This window comes from Canis aureus, chromosome 29 (assembly GCF_053574225.1).
Source record: "Canis aureus isolate CA01 chromosome 29, VMU_Caureus_v.1.0, whole genome shotgun sequence".
Taxonomy (NCBI): Eukaryota; Metazoa; Chordata; class Mammalia; order Carnivora; family Canidae; genus Canis; species Canis aureus.
Window position 1 is genome coordinate 8,657,448 of NC_135639.1, and position 13,653 is coordinate 8,671,100.

The 13,653-nt window shown below is 43.4% G+C and overlaps 1 protein-coding gene across 3 annotated transcripts in view; it reads right to left on the minus strand.

Moving 5' to 3' along the window:
• The window catches only part of ACADSB (acyl-CoA dehydrogenase short/branched chain), a 40,118-nt gene that overhangs the window by 14,172 nt on the left and 12,293 nt on the right, over nucleotides 1-13,653 (minus strand). For 2 of the 3 annotated variants that reach the window (XM_077877326.1, XM_077877325.1), the window contains exons 2-5: nucleotides 4,498-4,657; nucleotides 4,177-4,277; nucleotides 1,444-1,650; nucleotides 858-1,028 (exon numbers count right to left, since the gene is read on the minus strand). In XM_077877326.1, coding sequence (XP_077733452.1) covers nucleotides 858-1,028; nucleotides 1,444-1,650; nucleotides 4,177-4,277; nucleotides 4,498-4,534 — 516 coding nt within the window. In that variant the 5' untranslated portion in view covers nucleotides 4,535-4,657. The remainder of the gene's footprint in view (nucleotides 1-857; nucleotides 1,029-1,443; nucleotides 1,651-4,176; nucleotides 4,278-4,497; nucleotides 4,658-13,653) is intronic. The other variant, XM_077877327.1, reaches the window with a different exon arrangement.

Consider the following 13,653-nt stretch of genomic DNA (forward strand, 5'->3'; position numbering starts at 1 on the left):
CAATAAAAAGTTTCAAAATTTAATTCAGTGTATGTCAGAGAAAAGACAAAAGAGAAAACATATTTACCTTTTTGCCATGTATCTATTTTCCAACTAAACAAAAAATTTCTTAAAAATGAATGCACTATGTAGGTACTTAAATTCATTCCTAAATAGAGAATGTGAAATCCTACAAAATGAAAGATCAACTTCCTATATAATTAATAATGGCAATACATGAACCTCCAAATAATTACTAATCACATCAACTGCATATATTTGAGGAGATGAGTAAATAAGACATTGAAAAGATGTCAATCATCTAACATTTCAGTATTGAGGAGAATAAGGAATTTAAGACAAAGCTTCATCTACAAAGGAAATGCAGGAGTGCATGAGTGGCTCAGTCAGTTAAGCGTCTGCCTTGGGCTCAGGTCATGATCCAGGAGTCCTGGGATTGGGCTGAGTTGGGCTCCTTGCTTGGCTGGGAGTCTGCTTCTCCCTCTGTCCCTCATTCCACTCATGCTGTCTCTCTCTCTCTCTCTCTCAAATAAATAAATTTTTTAAAAAATAAAAAGGAGGGGATCCCTGGGTGGCTCAGCGGTTTGGTGCCTGCCTTTGGCCCAGGGCACAATCCTGGGGTCCGGGGATCGAGTCCTGTGTTGGGCTCCCAGCATGGAGCCTGCTTCTCCCTCTTCCTGTGTCTCTGCCTCTCTCTCTCTCTCTCTCTCTCTCTCTCATTCTATGTCTATCATAAATAAATAAATATTTTTTAAAAATAATAAAAAATAAAAAAATAAAAAGGAAATGTAAACATGAAAGAGATATGAAGAGAAAAGGTGAAGGGGGTAAGGAAGAAATTCTGCTTTCAGACTTACAAGGTCAGGGTTGACGTTCACCATCACCAGGAAGAGTCCTGCATACTCCGCATTGCTGATCCACATCTTCGACCCATTGATGACATAATAATTTCCCTTTTTATCAGCTCTGGTCTTCAAAGCAAATAAATCACTACCTGCTCCAGCTTCTGAAAGGCAGATACTTCCTACCTACACGTGCAAACAAAAAAATTCCAAGTTAATAACGGCATTTGTAGTCTCTGTAGCAAAGATTTATGGTAAAGTAAACATGTCGCTTAAGGCTTTAGTCACTTTTAAAACCCTGTACTTACCAAATAGTAACGGTCTTTCCAAAGCATTATTTTCTAAAATATACCCTACTACTTGTCTAAGACAGATTTAAAGACTTAAGCACACATAGTCAATGTTAACTTTAAATTAATTCTAATAATTGCAGTTTTCTAGACATCTCACTATAAATGAAACCAGCAACAAAAGTATTAATATAATTGGGGCCAAAAAAAGGATTTTTGTGTCTGATGATTATTCTTTGAATTTCCAAGCAGAAATGATGTCGTAAGTTCAGAAGAGATCAGATCTATTTCAACAACTCCTATCAACCCACTTTTTCTGTTGTGAGCTTGGTCAAATACGTAGCCTTTTGTTCTTCTGTTCCATATTTTCTCATCAGATTGTTAATCACTGTGTTCTGGATGTCACAAACCAACGCGACAGATGCATCGACTTTGGCTAATTCCTCTATCACGAGGATAGAGGAAAAAAAGGAAGCTCCTGTTCCTCCGTATTTTGTTTCAATTTCAATACCCATCAACTAAAAGGAAAAACAAGGAAACATAGATTAAGAAGGCTCATTTCTTTTTTTTTTTTTTTTTTTTTTTTTTTTTTTTTTTTTTTTTTTAAGAAGGCTCATTTCTATATGGGAAAATTTCTTGCAAGAACAACTTCAAAATTAAATCTTAACCATATAAATTCCTGATTTTAAAACTGTGTACGTATATTTCATTTTAACTCGGTATGGTTATTGTACGATCCTCTAAGTAGGAAAAACAATAGCAGACACTCTATATATTTGAGAAGGAAGTAGTTGCAGGCAAGAACTGTCATTTGTTTCCTCATGGAATCTAAAAACACAGAAATCAGTAAAATGCTTTGCAGGAGGATGGAATGGAATCATGAGAAAGTGTCTCAAATGGTGAGGAAAAGGAGGAAGGCAGTGGGGCACAATCTCTTCTAGGCAGGCTCCTCGCCTGGACTCATTCAGCCAAGATAATAACTGAAGGACCATTCCTTCTGGGGCATTCTAACAAGTCCCCGTGGTTGGCAGACATCTGGTGGTGTTTCCTGGAACCACCACAGACAAGGCAGAGGTGCCTGGTAAACACGACCAGATGCTGGCCAAGCTCTCCCATGACTGTCTCACTGTTCAGCCAATTCTCCTAAGTCGAGAACATGAAACTCCCATAGTTCTCCATTTTTAAGGGTCCTCATCTCAGACAGAGAATGTGTGTACCTGTAATTCAAGACCCAAAGCTGCTAACAGGTAAAAGGATAATGCTCCTCTCTCTTCTGCCCAGACACTTCTGGAATTGCAGTGTGCTATGGTCTGGGTTTCAGCTGTTAGGTTTCAGCTGATGGGAAGCTTAGTGGATATGCAGGTAGAACCACAAAGTTGGGGGAAGACTTAGGTGAGATCCAGAGATGCTGTCCCACCAGGAAAAACTGAAGGATTCGGGCATGGCTTAAGTCTGAAGAGGGCGTGATAACTGATACAGTATCTTGAACAGTTGTCAGAGACAACTGCTTCTCCCAAAAAGTCACCGATTTTTTTCTGCGTGGGAAGTACCATTTTTGTCAGCTATTGCTATGGCAGGTGACCGCAGAAGAGGGACAAGAGGAGCCTCAGAATAGCTGGTGTAGGATGTGCAACCAAACAGATGCTCCAGGTGGTGCTAGGCCTCCTAAGCAAGGGCCAGGTGGTGGGGCTTCAGACAACCCTGCCTGCAAGAACCACCCCATCAGGGGAGTGCTGCTCCCAGCCTGGAAGCCCAAGACTTCTCAGAGCAGCCCAGGGACTTTGCCAACAATGCAGATGAAGCCTGCCTGGAAAATGGGACTCCCAGATGCCCTCTGACCCACGGGGGGCTTCACAGAAGATTCTATGTTCCTAAGCAGTTCATCGCTTTAAAAAAAAAGAAAAAAGTGGAAAAATCACTAGTAGGTATGGTATTTAAAAAAAAAAAAAAAAAAAGCTGGTCTCTTTACAAGGGGAAGAAGTAAAGACTATTTAGGTTCAGTGGAAAAGGCAATTTTTCCAGCACGGTAACAGAAAAGATTTTAGCCAATGGCTCTGAATAGGAGCTACTAGTTCTGGAATATCCCTAGTATTCAAAATAAAAAGAAAACATCACTTCACACCTATGGAGAGGGAGAGATGATGAGTAAGTGCAGTGATTTTGAAAATGTTCTCCTTGGAGCCCCCATGCTGACAACGTAGAGCTGGAACAGTTCTACTTTTGTCTATTTTGTATACTGGGCTCCTATCAAAGGGCTATGTGACTTAGGAAGTTGCAAATCGGTTTCCCTGGTTAGTGTGGAGTTCAGATGTCGCCTCAGCTTCTAAGTTTGCCACGTGCAGAGGGACTCAGGTAGAAAGCATGGTCTGCTCTGAGGTTTCACTAACTGAAGTACGCTTCTTAATCCTGGTGGTGCTGAGCGGGATCATTCTTTGTTGGTGCCAGTCCTGTACACTGTAGGCTGTTTAGCAGCATCCCTGACCTCTATTCCCCTAGATGCCAGGGTCACCCATGGTTGTGACAACCAAAAATGTCTTCAGAGACTGCCAAATGTCTCTTGGGGGACAAAACAGCCTCCAGTTGAGGACCACAGATCTAAAGAAATCATTCTCTTGCTTCTGAGCCCTTTTCTTAAAAAGCAGCATATTTTTTAACTTAAAATGCCCAATCAATTTAAAGGAAATCTGTGACTAGGATCTCAGTCTAGAAGAGAAAACAGAGGGGTTCCTGGGTGGCTCAGCTGGTTAAACATCTGGCTCAGGCTCAGCTCATGATCCCGGGTTTCTGGGGATCAAGCCCCACATCTGGTTCCATGCTCAGCAGGGAGTCTGCTTCTCCCTCTTCTCCTCCCTCCTCCCTGCTCATGCTCTCTCCCCCAGGTAAAAATACAAAATAAAAATCTTTACAAGAGAACACAGCTAATTTTGACTAGGAAATGAAGAGTTCATTAAGCCATCATTACAGTTCCTGAATTTAAAAGCATGCATACATTTTAACACTGGACAGTATTTATGAAAGAATGAGAAGAATTGTAAAGTATATACCCCTTGTTGAAATAATCCTTCTATTATTGATGGATCCATTTTTGAATTTTCATCCATCGTTGACACCAGAGGAGCAACCCGTTCTTGGGCAAATTTTTTAACTGTAGGGGGGAAAAAATACTGATCTGTCTTTATTCTCTTAATATGACAGGCTTTACTTTTTTTTCAAAAAAAAAAAAAAAGTTTTAAATTAGTGTAAAAAAAAAATTCTATTCACAAACTGAGATGGACATACCCCCCAAACATGTCATGGAACTTCACACTGTAGATCCAGCTGGTAATCAGAGGGATCTGGATGTGACACTGAGCCAGTCTACTCACCGGTGTTCTTTATCATCATCTCCTCATCTGTAAACATCTGCAGGGGGGCACCGGGCAGCGCGGCATTTGTTAGACCAAGGGCAGCTTCTGACTGGGAAGACTTTAGGACACGGGGAGGAGTCTTCCAAGAAGACAGGCAGGTTGGGAAGCTTCGTCTGAGCTGTAGGAACAGTCCCATTGAAGAGGGGAAACACACACAGACACACAAAAGATAAAGAGAAGTATCTCAACATCGGTTTCTTTGGGAATAACTTTTTAACCCCTTTCTTGCCTCTTGTGTCACCAAAAAAGAGGAGCAGGAGACTGGCATGTTTGAAAATTCACTGTCTTGTGAACAAAAACACAAACTTGTTTAACTTTATGTCCTTTATCCAAGCAGTGAGCTCTTCTAATTTCTTTTTTTTTTTTTGGCTGGGTACAGTATACTTTATTGATGGTACATGACAAGGTAGGGCTCCCCAAGCCCCTCCCCTTCCTCAGGGTCTAGGATGTAAATTGGAGTTCAGGAGATTCTCAGTGTGTTGGGGGATTAAGTTGGGGCAGGGACTCCCCAGCAGCTGAGGGCCTCTCTCTTCCTCTTGTTCTTGCTGGGGCTGGTGGTCCAGGAGGCTCTTACTCCTTGGAGGCCATGTGGACCATGAGGTCCACCACCCGGTCGCTGTAGCTGAATTCATTGTCATACCAGGAAATGGAGCTCTTCTAATTAAACGAAACTTTCCCAGATGATTAGCTTTTACCTTCAAGAAAACACTTCTAGATGGACATTCTAGATGGAATTCATTCTTTCTTTTTTTAAGATTTATCTATTTTGGGGGGGGGGGAGTAGAGTGAGAGAAAAATCTCAAGCAGACTCTGTGCTGAGCACAGAGCCCAACCTGGGGCTCGATCCCATGACCCTGAGACCATGACCTGAGCCGAAACCAAGTCAGACACATTCCACCACTGTGTCACCCAGGTTCCCCAAAATTCATTCTTAAAATGTCACATTTCATGGACTTCTTCGAAGGGGAAACCTGAATATAAATAACACTACTGGGTGACCACTGCAAAGAGCATTCTTGAGGAGGGTGGGAATAGGTGAGGGCGCGGGGACAACAAGGCCCCTCTCCTGCCCTGCCCTGGCGGCCGTAGGTAGCAGTTCTCTTTTGGTTCTCCTGGCTAATCCTGTTTTTTAGCTTCTCCTTAGTCAGACACGGTGCAGCATCAGGGTTAAGAAAACAGACTCTGCAGTCTGAAAGAACTGGTTTCAAATCTGGCATCTGGGATTTATAAGCCATGTGATCTTGGACAAGTGATTTCAAACTTAACAGTTAAAATCTCTTGATCTGTTTCTTTCTCTGAAACATGCAGATAATAATCTCGAGTTTTCTAAGGATTAACATCATAACCCACATGAAGGGTTTAGCATGCCATCTGCCATACAGTAGGAGCTCAATAAGCAGTAATGGCTATCTCTACTCCGACCCCAAAGGACACTGGTGGTGGTCTTAACTGAGCAAGTCCCAGCAGTAGTGACAGTTAAACCACAAAGCTGCCTTTTCTGGTCATTAGCGTGTCTCCCTGATGCAGTGTCCCAGATCCTTCAAATGTGCCAATTTCTACTCAAACAATGGATTTGCTCCAAGTCTGTTGAAAAGAAACCTTCCAATTTGAAATGCTTGCTATAGCTTTCCAATTTCATTTTGTAGAATTTTATTACAGGGGAAACAAGTAAGTTATTAGTCTTTTAGTGAACCTACAAACATGCTAAGTGAAAAAAGCCAGCTACAAAAGATCACATATTATAGGATTCTATCCATATGAAATCTCCAGAAGAGGCAAATCCAGAGTCAGAAGCTAGTGTAGTGGTTGCCTGAGGGTGGGGGTGATGGAAATGTTCTCAATTGGATTGTGGTGATGATCCTACAACTCTGTAAATTTCCTGAAATTCATTGCGCTATACACTTTAAAAGAGTGAGTTTTATGGTAAGTTATACTTCAACAAAGCTGTTTGAAAAAAAGAAGTAGTGTTTTCCTTTTATTCAGCAAGATTCAAAACGAATGTTCTGAGCATCTGACAATTGTCTGAGAGCACAGGGTACCAAGGGGAACATTGTAAGGTTCACAGAATAGGCAAAAAACAAAGTCAAGTTCTGCAGGATTAAAAAGCATACGTGGTGGGGGCGCCTGGGTGGCTCAGTTGGTTAAACATCTGCCTTCAGCTCAGGTCAAGATACCAGTGTCCTGGGAGTCATCCTGGGATGAGCAGCATCAGGCTCCCTGCTCAAGCGGGGAGTCTGCTTCGCCCTCTGCCCCTTCCCCTGCTTGCGTGCTCTCTCTGTCAAATAAATAAAAATCTTTTTTTTTTTTTAAAGTGTGTGTGGTGTTAAAAAAAAAAAGTAGTAATATATTGCAATATATTTTTTCTCAATAGTTTTGATTACACATGGAAAAGCTTATTGATGAAAAGAGAACAAACCAACCATGAATTAATCTGTTAAATCTTTCCCAAATTTGGGTCAATCTTTGTAGTTAATGTCCCCAGGAGTAGATGTACTCTGCTCTAGGTTGGGGTGGGGATGTGGGGAGGTGGGGAGACAAACATTGGCCAGTTAGAAGAAAGATACCTATCTCTCAATTTTGTAATTAACTCTGTTTTGTTTTTATTCGTAGGAGGCAGATAGTTTAGGGCAAAGTTGCATGGAACATTCTTTCCTTGTTGAAAGACCTCACGGGGACAGGAAGGACTTTAGACTAGAACGAAGGAAGGGGTGAGGGCATGCACATGAGGTAATAATGTCTTCTCCCTGATGAAACAGATGGAAGAACTGAGGACAAGAAGAAAGGAGGCAAGAAATGGAGATGCACAAGGACTTCAAGAGGGAGCCATGGTGCCAAGAAACGCAAGGACAGAGTGATCATTAGCAGCAAGCACCAAGGACCCGCAGGGCCTGGGAGAAAGGATGGGATGATGGAGAAGGAAGAGAGGGACATGTGGCATGCGTTCTGCTCAGTGGTTGGTGGGGGGAGTCCTGCACGGGACCCCTCAACAGACTTAGGAATTAAATGAGAGAATGAGCCAACTAATCTTCTCCACAAAATGATCAGGAAACCAGCCTGTTGTTATTTTAAAACTCTAACACATGGCCCAGGATTCCTCTTTCTAGGGGAGATTATTTACTTCACTAGACCCCCCTACAGAGTTCTTTGTGCCTCTGAGTCAATGTATCACCTTTGTGCTGGAGGTTAACAGAAAGCCCACCACTGAGAGACTTAAGGAGCCAGCAGGTATTACAATAATACCCATTTTTTTCCTGCTTGACACTATTGTGATCCACTTAGTCTCAAAATTGCTACTGACAAAGTGTATGGCTGTTCAACACATAACAATTATTTTATTTCGTTATTTAAAAATCTCATCTATTCATTTAGAGAGAGAGAGAGAGAGAGAGGCAGAGGGAGGGAGAGGTAGAGGGAAAATCCTAAGCAGACTCCAAATTGAGCGCAGAGCTCGACTCAGGACTCAATCTCACAACCCCTAGCTCATGTCCGGAGCTGAAATCAAGAGTCTGATGCTTGACCAACTTAGCCATGCTGGTGCCCCGACACATAACCATTATTTTGGATTCACAAGACCACAGGGACAAATGTGCTTTACAAAGGAAGTAGCTGCATACAAAGGTAGGGTGAGCTTACTCAAGATGCCATCATAAAACACAGTGGGTACATGCTAAGTGGATGGAATCCCTTTTTAACCAAAGCACTGTTATTACCGATCCTTTTGGGCAGAAAAACATGGTCCTTTTAATAGGACAATCTTTAATAAAGAAAACATTTCCCTGCCTTGCCTTTAAACGTGAGGCCCGAGGTTTCGATGATGCTTTTCAACTGTCCCCTGCCCTTTGGTGTTGACCTCAGCCTCTGCAGCTTTGGTGTCCGCTCCATCAAAATGATTTTCCACAGTTATAACCCATTGCACCACATCATCACATTTTTTTGTATAGAGCAGCAGTCACTACTTGCGTGGAATAATAGTTATTTATGCCTTGCCAAATGCTTTCCGTAGCCTGAGTCTGATCTGTTTTCTACTCAACGGATCAGAGCTCTGCTGCCCTCAGAAGTAGTGGTGATCAGACCTGGGGTCTGCAGACTCCTGTGGGCAGAGCAATAAAGTCCATGAACTCAGGTGGGGGCAACTACATCTTTGTTTCACTAACCTCTAACTGAAATAAAGCATTTCCTCCAATTATGAAATGTAGGCAAACAAGTTAAAGTTATCTGTGACTGCCACGGAAAGAAATTAGGTATTTTTATATCAAATAACAGCAAGCATCTTGATGTTCAGCACTACTTCAAAACCGTAGATCTTATTTAAGCAACATATATTACCATTATCACAATTAAAATTATTCTTATGACTTTTATCATCACTGGTTTCCTCTGTCATCTTGCATATTTTGTGTATTTTAAAACATTTTGAGAAAGGGTCTGCTAAAGTTCACCATACTGCTGTATACTTGTCATCCATGGCATAAAAAAGGGGTGAAGGACCCCCTGACTGCTGAAATGTTCTGGTAGTTTTGCTAAACCCATTAAGTTTAGCTGTTACGTAGTCATAACCCTTCTCCATTACGTTCCAGCATAACGAAATATCATTCCAAACATTTTTAGAGTGGTTCAAGCCTACAGGCTCTTACAATGTTTGGAAGGTAAAAAGAAGACAAGAAGTTTGCTAACCTGCGAAGTTCTTCTTAGACTTTTCCAAAGGAAATGTTTTGACGGAACATGGAGGGCTTCACCTTAAATGCCTATATTCAGGGGTTCCCACTAAATGTGCTCCAACCCCCGGTTGTCCTTCCTACATGTGGGCATGAAGCTGTATATTTTTCCCTATGACTCCATTCTGGCACCCCAGAGTTCTGATCGTCCAGTCTTCTTTTCTTACTGGTAACTTCTTTCTGACAGTGAGAAACCTGGCTCTCATGATCTAGGACTCACTTGTTCGAACCTAGTGCACATTGATAGTTCCAGAATTGCTAACCCATACCACTGTGAAAAACCAGTGTATCCCTTCTAGTGTGGTGCTTGGTTACGGTTCTTTTCATCTTTGGCCTTAAAGGTACTCAATCAGAACACGGTTTCTGCAACTTCTTCTTTCCCTTCCCCACCCCCTTTGTGTGGTGATGTGATTCTCTGGTAATAATTCTGGGACCAAGTCAAACGTGGGTTTTTTCCCCCACACCAGCCGCCTGTCCTACCATTCAACTCAATTCTGACTCTATCTGCCTAGAGATGGCATCGATCCCAAAGGTCAAAGGGGCCCAGTCCCACAAGATGGGCCCCCGGCCCCCATTCACACAACAGTGGCAAGCCCAGGCTGTCCCCCATGCTTCAGACCCACGGGTTATCAACTGCAGGTTCCTAGCACTTGCTCCGTGGGGGCAGTCTTGTTTAGTCTTCAAGAGCAGCTCACAGAACTGAGAGGAATATTTTACTTACTGGATTACTGGTTTATTATTAAAGAATAGAACTAAGGAACCATCATGTGAAGAGACGCACAGGGCAAGGTTGGGGGAAAGTGTGGAGCTTCCATGCTCTCTACTCAGGGGCCCCTCTCCCAACACCTCCCTGTGCTCACCATCCAAGAAGTTCTGGGAACCCTGTCCTTGTGGGTTCTAGGCTTCATTACATAGGCCAGATTGAGTAATTCATTGGCTATTGGAGCCTAATTCAACCTTCAGCTCCCTCTTCCCTCCCAGGAGGCTAGTGGCTCAAACAGAAAGGCCCAACCCCATAATCATGAGGTTGGTTCCCAGCCCCGGAATTCCCCACACCCTTAGCTGCAATCCCGAAGTCACCTCATTAATATAAATTCAGGTGCAGATAGAAGGGGGTCTGGTATGAATAACAAGGCACCCATTTCACCTTCGGGGCTCTCAGAGGATTTCAGCAACTGCAAACAAGAGACCAAATATTTTAACAAAAGATGCTCTTTGCTCTTAACTGCCTAGGAAACTCCCAAGGCATTGGGAGCTGTGAGCCAGGAACCCTGAAGGAAGACTCAATAGATATTTATTATAAATCTCAGTATTGCAACGTGTAATACAGTTAGATTCATCTGCCACAGCAGCATTCCATCTTCCCCTTCTATCTAGTTCGATTTTACTTTTATATATAAGATAAAACTATTTGTGGCATACAGTTTAAAGGGTTTTGACAGACATGTATGCCCACCACCACCACCACCACTGGCCACCCGGCACCTCCATCACTCCCAAATTCCTCGCGCTGGCCTCTGTGCCACCCACTTTTCCCCCAATCTGTCTCACGGCACTTCTGATTACAACTCTCACTGTGACCGCATCCAGGGCACAGTGAGGAGACACAGACATGCATGTGGCCTCATTTAACTACAAGTTCATAGTCACCAACCTCCATTTGGACTCTTACCCATTCTCTGAACCGATTATGGGATCTCAACACCCGCCCCACCCCCCAGCCCCGCCAAGCTCCACCCCTTACTGTTAGCTGATGAGTCACCTTCTACTAGAAAAAAATAAATGTCAACAAATGGGGACAACCTCAACCTGCTGCCACCAAACCCACCTGGTGTCCTGCGTTTGCACCGCTCATCCTTCTTCCCTCCTAGTGCGATGGGCATGATGTTCCTCCTCTTAAGAAAGGCCTGTCCCTCTAACTCTCTCTGGGTCCCACCTCTCCCACCTTCCCAGGATCCTCAGCCATCCCTTTGGTCTTCTCACATCTTTCCATTTTTTTCCCCTGCTCGAATTTTTAGCATGACAACCATCCTTGAACCATGCATCCATCTTGCTAGCATCCTCTCTCCCCTTCCCTGCACAGCCAGATACTGCTGAAGGTGTGCCTTACTTGCCCTCTTTGCTTCCTTAGGACCTCCACCACTCACCAGCACCCCTCCTCAATAGGGTCTCCACAAACATCTCCATGTTCTTCAGGCTCCAACTTGCTTGCTCTTAGCAGATGCAGTTCAGGTAGGCACACCCCCCTCCTTCCAAATGCTCTCCTCTTGTTTCTTCCCTCTCCTGCCAGTCTTTCTGCCTCCTGCTCTAGCTTCACTCCCACCACCTGACCCTCAAGTGTTGAAGATGTTTGACAAAGACTCTCTCCTTAACCAAATGAGGGTCAGCTCCTCTGTGTCTAACTAGGCCCTGACCTTGGGCACTGCCCTTGGTCCACCTAGGCCAGTTTTAGCAAGGATCCTACTGCATCAGGTTAATGAAAACCCCCACCCTTGGTATCTGATCACTCTGGTCAGCCTCTAGCAAGAATCCTGGTGAGTCTGAATCTGGTGAGTGTTGGCATGGGAGAATTTTTTCTACTCTTCAGGGACCTTTTACTTGGACTAAGAATCAAATCGAGAAGAGACAGATTAACAAGAGAAAATCAAATGTAATAGCATAGACACAGGGAATCCACGCAGACATGGAGACTGCAAAGATAGGCAACATGATGCTTCTATGAGCTGGGGAGGAGGTGGATGTCTGAAGGTACAAAGGGAGAAGACCATTTGCAGGAAGGTGAAAGATGTTTGGAAAACAAAAGACAGCCTCTTTTTTTGTGTGTGTGAGCTCTACACCCAATGCAGGGCCCGAACTCATGACCCCAAGACCAAGAGTCACATGTTCTATCAACTGAGCCAGCCAGGTACCCCAACGGTTCTTCCCCTACTATACGGTGAAGTTTCTTGAGTCCAGAGAAATCTCTGTTAATAGCTCTCTTCCTAGTATAAGCAGGCAGGTGAGGGGGAGGTACAGAGCTTTTCCTGAACTTGCTGGGTTTGGGATGCTTTGAATTCATGCCCAAAATGGTCCCTGGTGGGGTGGCCTGCACCCAGCCCCCCGCCCCCAAGAATCCCGCTTAGCCCTCATCTTTCTTCTCAGTGATTTTCTGTCCACTGACTCCAACCTGACTTGCTGCCTATAAATCTCCACTTGTCATTGTGGTACCTGGAATTGAGCTTGATCTCACCTCCCTACCGCAAAATCCCAATGCAGTAGTTCCTTCTTAAATAAAGTTTTCTTTACCGTCTTTAACAAGGGTCATGAACAATTTTTCTTTAAGTGGGAAGAAACCCTTCCATTCTGTAGTTGAGGGTAAAAACAGGTGTAATCACGATTTAAGCAAAAGTAAAGATAAAGACATAACACCAAAGCCCAGCAATTCTACTTAAGTTCCTATGCCTGAGTACACGCTTTGCAAGCAGTGCAGTGAGACTTATAAAGGTGAAAAATTAAAAAGCCAATGATCTGTCAACAAAAGAATGAAGGGTAAGTTGTAGTATGCTGATTCTGAAGGGGAGAAGAATTCGCCAAGGCAAAAATGTCTCTTTGACATAAGGATTTTCTCGAGCTGGCAATTTTTAAGAAACAGCAGACAGAGAAGTTCTGAAAACTGAGAAGACATTTATCCTTTTGTTTTTTTTAAGATTTTATTTATTTATTCATGAGAGACACAGAGACAGAGAGAGAGGCAGAGACACAGGCAGAGGGAGAAGCAGGCCCCATGCAGGGAGCCCGACGTGGGACTCATCCAGGTCTCCAGGATCATGCCCCGGGCCAAAGGCGGCGCTAAACCACTGAGCCACCCCGGCTGCCTGACATTTACCCTTTTATAGGAGACATTGATCTACATGCATAGAAGAAATTTCCCCACAAACCAGGAAGAGATGACTAAGTCCCCAGAAACTTATCAATGGAAAAGGCAAGGTATTAAATCTGCATAACCACCCCACTCTTGTTTACTATGCTTTTCCTGCCAACCTCCCATAATTGCACCCCGCTATCTTGCCCCCCATCTTTTGTATTTAGCTGGTAACAGTATTTAAGGGGATGGTGGCTTGGGCCGTTTCAGGGTCACTCAGTTTTCCTGGGTTTCTCCCATTTATACAGAGGGTATACAAGTTATTAAATTTGTTTGTATTTTACCCCCTGTTAATCTGTTGTTATGGAGGGATCTCAGCCAAGAATCAGGAGGGTAGAGTGCAAAATATTTTTTCCTCCCCTATAATTCAATGGAAGATTTTATAGCGGTTAAAGTAAACTAGGGAGCTACATATATCAACATGGATAAACCCTGAAAATATAATACTGAGTTAAAAAAGCAATTTGCAAAAGGATTTGTTTGGGATGATAGCATTTA